This window comes from Myotis brandtii, unplaced genomic scaffold, assembly GCF_000412655.1.
Source record: "Myotis brandtii unplaced genomic scaffold, ASM41265v1 scaffold726, whole genome shotgun sequence".
Taxonomy (NCBI): domain Eukaryota; kingdom Metazoa; phylum Chordata; class Mammalia; order Chiroptera; family Vespertilionidae; genus Myotis; species Myotis brandtii.
This window is the reverse complement of record NW_005370869.1, coordinates 241,575-245,556: the sequence shown is the minus strand read 5'-3', so window position 1 is coordinate 245,556 and position 3,982 is coordinate 241,575. Positions and strand designations below refer to the sequence as shown.

The 3,982-nt window shown below is 48.4% G+C and overlaps 1 protein-coding gene across 1 annotated transcript in view; it reads left to right on the top strand.

The window, feature by feature from the left end:
* Positions 1 to 3,982, top strand: part of LMOD2 (leiomodin 2 (cardiac)) — a 7,977-nt gene that overhangs the window by 2,582 nt on the left and 1,413 nt on the right. The window contains exon 2 of the mRNA XM_005882517.2: positions 3,057 to 3,976. Within this exon, the coding sequence (XP_005882579.1) occupies positions 3,057 to 3,976 (920 nt within the window). The remainder of the gene's footprint in view (positions 1 to 3,056; positions 3,977 to 3,982) is intronic.

Genomic DNA, 3,982 nt, shown 5'->3' with positions numbered 1-3,982 from the left:
GTGAGGAGCACACAGCACAGGCCATGAGGAGGGAGGAGATGGGGGTCTTTGTAGCTATTGGCTCTATAGAAGCTCATGAAAATCATGTTCAACTTCTGTTGAATGACAGTCTCTGCCCCCCCCCACCCCCCTTCACACAAAGCTGTGCGACACTCAATAGCTCCATGGGCCTTGGAGACCAAGGCTCTAACTCCCCTAGCTTGAGTACATTCACATCATTTCATTGAATTCTTACCTCCCGCACACGAGAACTCAGACTAAGAGAGGTTCAGAAATGCATTTGAGATCAACACTCTAAAAGCAAGCTGAAATTCACGCCAAGTTCTAATGGCACAAAGACCACGATTCTCAAAATGTGGGTGCCCGACCTTCGACATCACCTGGGAACTGCTCAGAGCGGCTAATTGTACGGAGCTCCCTCCGACCTGCTGAAGGAGGGACTCCGGGAGTGGGGCCCAGCCATTAGCCCGTGTCATGTTACATCCATTCAGTGAGCAAATAGTGATTGAGCCCCTGCTACATGCTGAGCCAGGCGAGTGAAACAGACATGATCCCTGTCCTCACCCTGCTAACAGCCTTCGGGGGAAAATGACAAACAACTCATTAAAATAGGCACTTTTTAGGGGGAAGTACAAGGTGGTGGGAATGCATCGCCAGGGTGATTTCAGGGGGTGTCAAAGAAGGCTTTCTGGAAGAAAGTACGTTTTGAGGGGACAACATCTCTTGCAGATACAGCCTAAAGTTCTTCAAAAACCAAAGTGGATAAAAATTTAAGGCACCATACCTTGAATTTTGAGAAAGGCCCCTTTCCTGCAAATATGGAAACAGCTAAACACACACACACACACACACACACACACACACACACACACACACACGTCCCTCTCCCTCCTGATCTTGAAGAAGAGAGTAAATTAAGACTGGACAAGCCATCCCAGGAGCCTGACCCCATTCCCCAGGCCATCACTTGGTGCCTGCCACTCCAAACAAGTGGATAACTGGAGGCTATTTTGTGATAGCAACTGGGCAAACAAACTTGTGGAGACAAGCACAGTGTTATCCAAAGCTCATTCCACAGGCCTCAGGCAGTAGGAGTCCTCAGGGTAAAAAAAAAAAAAGGTGCCAGTGTAGAGGGAAGAACCAAGGCATTGGGGACAGGGGAGGGACATGGAAAAATTGAACCCTGTCAGCAATTTTCTTTTTTTTTTTTTTAAATCAGAAAAGGTAGCAAGAAAAAGAAAGGAGTCAGTTGGACTTTTTAGTAGAGTCTTGTCAACAGGAAAGACAAAGTGAAATTGTGTTTGCCTGAAGGGCTTTCATAATGGAAACGTGGTAAATAATTGAAGACCATGGGCTGAGGCAATGGCTTGCTTCAAGATTGTCTACTGTTCTCTGCTGTTCCGAGTTACACTTAGAGTCTAGTTTCTGCGGCCCGTCTCATCTAACCCTGCACTCGCGTGAGATTTCCAGTTGATTTGCTGAAAAGGGTGACCGAAGTGTTTTTCTTCACAGAGCCAAGCTTTGACCTGCTGCCCTGACAGCAGCCCTGCTCCCCGGGCTTCTTGCCCCAGAGCAGGGTCAGGGCCAGCAGCGGCTCACGGGTGTGGGGTCTCTGGGCACCTGTGCCAGGCTCTGCCCCCAAGGAAGATAAATGCTGAAGAAGCACAGGACGCCGCTGTCTCTGTCTCCACCGAGGCAGGCGGGGCCGACAGCGCCTGGCTCCTGTCACATCTGCTTACAGGAGACCTCGTTTATGAAAAGTCTTCAACATTAAGAGAAGAAATCCATTAACGTGTTGTGTATTCGTGTTGCCATGTGTTTCCTTGGGATGGAGAAATAAGCGTGGACAAAGGGGTGAGGGCGGAATCCAGAAGGGAGGGGTGAGTTTTTTAAAAATTGTACGTAGGCTAGGTGTCCAGTAGTTCAGAGTAGGTAGCTAAGAAAGAGAATACAAAATTGATCACGGGTTTCCAAAGCTGAAGTTCCACCTTATTTTTTAAAGTGGCAACGTGATAGTAAATTTTAGTTCAACAAATTGCGTTCTGAATGCTTATTCTGCAGAAAACACAACAAATGTTTGTAGAAAAAGCTGTTGAAAATTATGCAATTAAATGTTAACCTTGGTCATCGAGGAGATTAAATTTTCTTATATATTTTTGTGTTACTTGCCATGTGTTGCTTTTGCTTTTTCTTTATTTATTGAGATACAGTTGACATATAACAATGTATTCGTTTTATTTGTACAACGTAACAGTAAAACCTTGATATCACGGACTAATTTGGTAAAGTAGATTTTCCAAATACATATGTTAAAAATTTGACAAATTAGTTAACCTGTTTTTACTTATGTAGACAATTAAAATTAAGTGTGTATGGAAAGTTGAAATTCACAGAAAAGTTTTCTATATGCATTACTGTCACTTTAAATGTCTACTGAGTAGGTCTAGTAAATGCGTGCATTCACCAGTCACGAGTAAACAAGTGCACACGCTGGGGTTGGCTCAGCGCAGGTGGGACATGGGCCTGCACGTGTTAAAACTGCTCCTGAAAGTCACGCCACACGACAACGGAACCAATGACTGTGTGGTGCGGTGTGATCACGTGCTAATCACTTGGTAAACATTGTTTCCCAACAGTGACTCTTGGATTTAAGTATGTAGACTATGGTTGCAGACATGCAATATTTATTTATGTCGGGGAAATCATGACAGTGTTTTTTTCCAACATATGGCCTTTTCGCTAAAATGTGTTTAAAATATAACAGTGGATTAATGACAAAGAAATAACCTGTGGCTTTAATGATCAGCAAATCTTGGTTACATGTAAGCATTTTAAAATTAAAGGTGTGAATTTTCACATATGACAGACAGACGAGAAATGTGGTCTGCTGCACCCGAAGCCCGGCAAGGTGTGCAAAATCGAGGGTATTGCCAACAAACCAAAACAAAAACAAAAACAAACAAAAAAAAACAAACAAAAAAACACCATGTTACTTTTGTAAATTTAAAAAGTGTGCTTAGCAATGACAAACTTAACGATGGTGCCATGCTCTTTAGGTTGCAGAAGAAGACAAAGAGGAGAGTGAGGAAGAGCTGATTTTTACTGAAAGTAACAGTGAGGTGTCCGAGGAGGTGTACACCGAAGAGGAGGCGGAGGAGGAGGAGGAGGAGGAGGAGGAAGAAGAGGAGGAAGAGGAGGAGGAGGACGACGACAGCCACGAAGAGGAGAGCGCCGTTGAAGACGAGGAAGCCATCAACGGCACTGCCCATCCTGAGCGCGCCAGTCCCGACAGCGCCAGGCCGAAGACATTTAAGAGTCAATTAGAAAACATCAACTTGACCAACGGCCACAGCGGGAGGCACTCGGAGTCGCCGGCCGCCATCCACCCCAGCGGCAACCCCACGGTGATCGAGGAGGCCTTGGCGAAGATCCGGAGCAACGACCCCGACACCCGCGAGGTCAACCTGAACAACATCGAGAACATCACGTCGCAGACGCTCGCGCGCTTCGCCGAGGCCCTCCAGGGCAACACGGTGGTGCGCACCTTCAGCCTGGCCAACACGCACGCGGACGACAGCGCGGCCGCCGCCATCGCCGACATGCTCCGGGTCAACCGGCACATCACCAGCGTCAACATCGAGTCCAACTTCGTCACGGGCAAGGGCGTCCTGGCGCTCATGCGGGCCCTGCAGCACAACCCCGTGCTCACCGAGCTGCGCTTCCACAACCAGCGGCACATCATGGGCAGCCAGGTGGAGATGGAGATCGTGAAGCTGCTCCGGGACAACACCACGCTGCTGCGCCTGGGCTACCACTTCGAGCTGCCGGGGCCGCGCATGAGCATGACCAGCCTCCTGACGCGCAACATGGACAAGCAGAGGCAGAAGCGGATGCAGGAGCAGAAGCAGCAGGAGGCGGCGGACGGCGGGGCCCAGCCCAGGACCGCGGTCTGGCAGAGGGGGACGCCCGGCTCCTCGCCTTA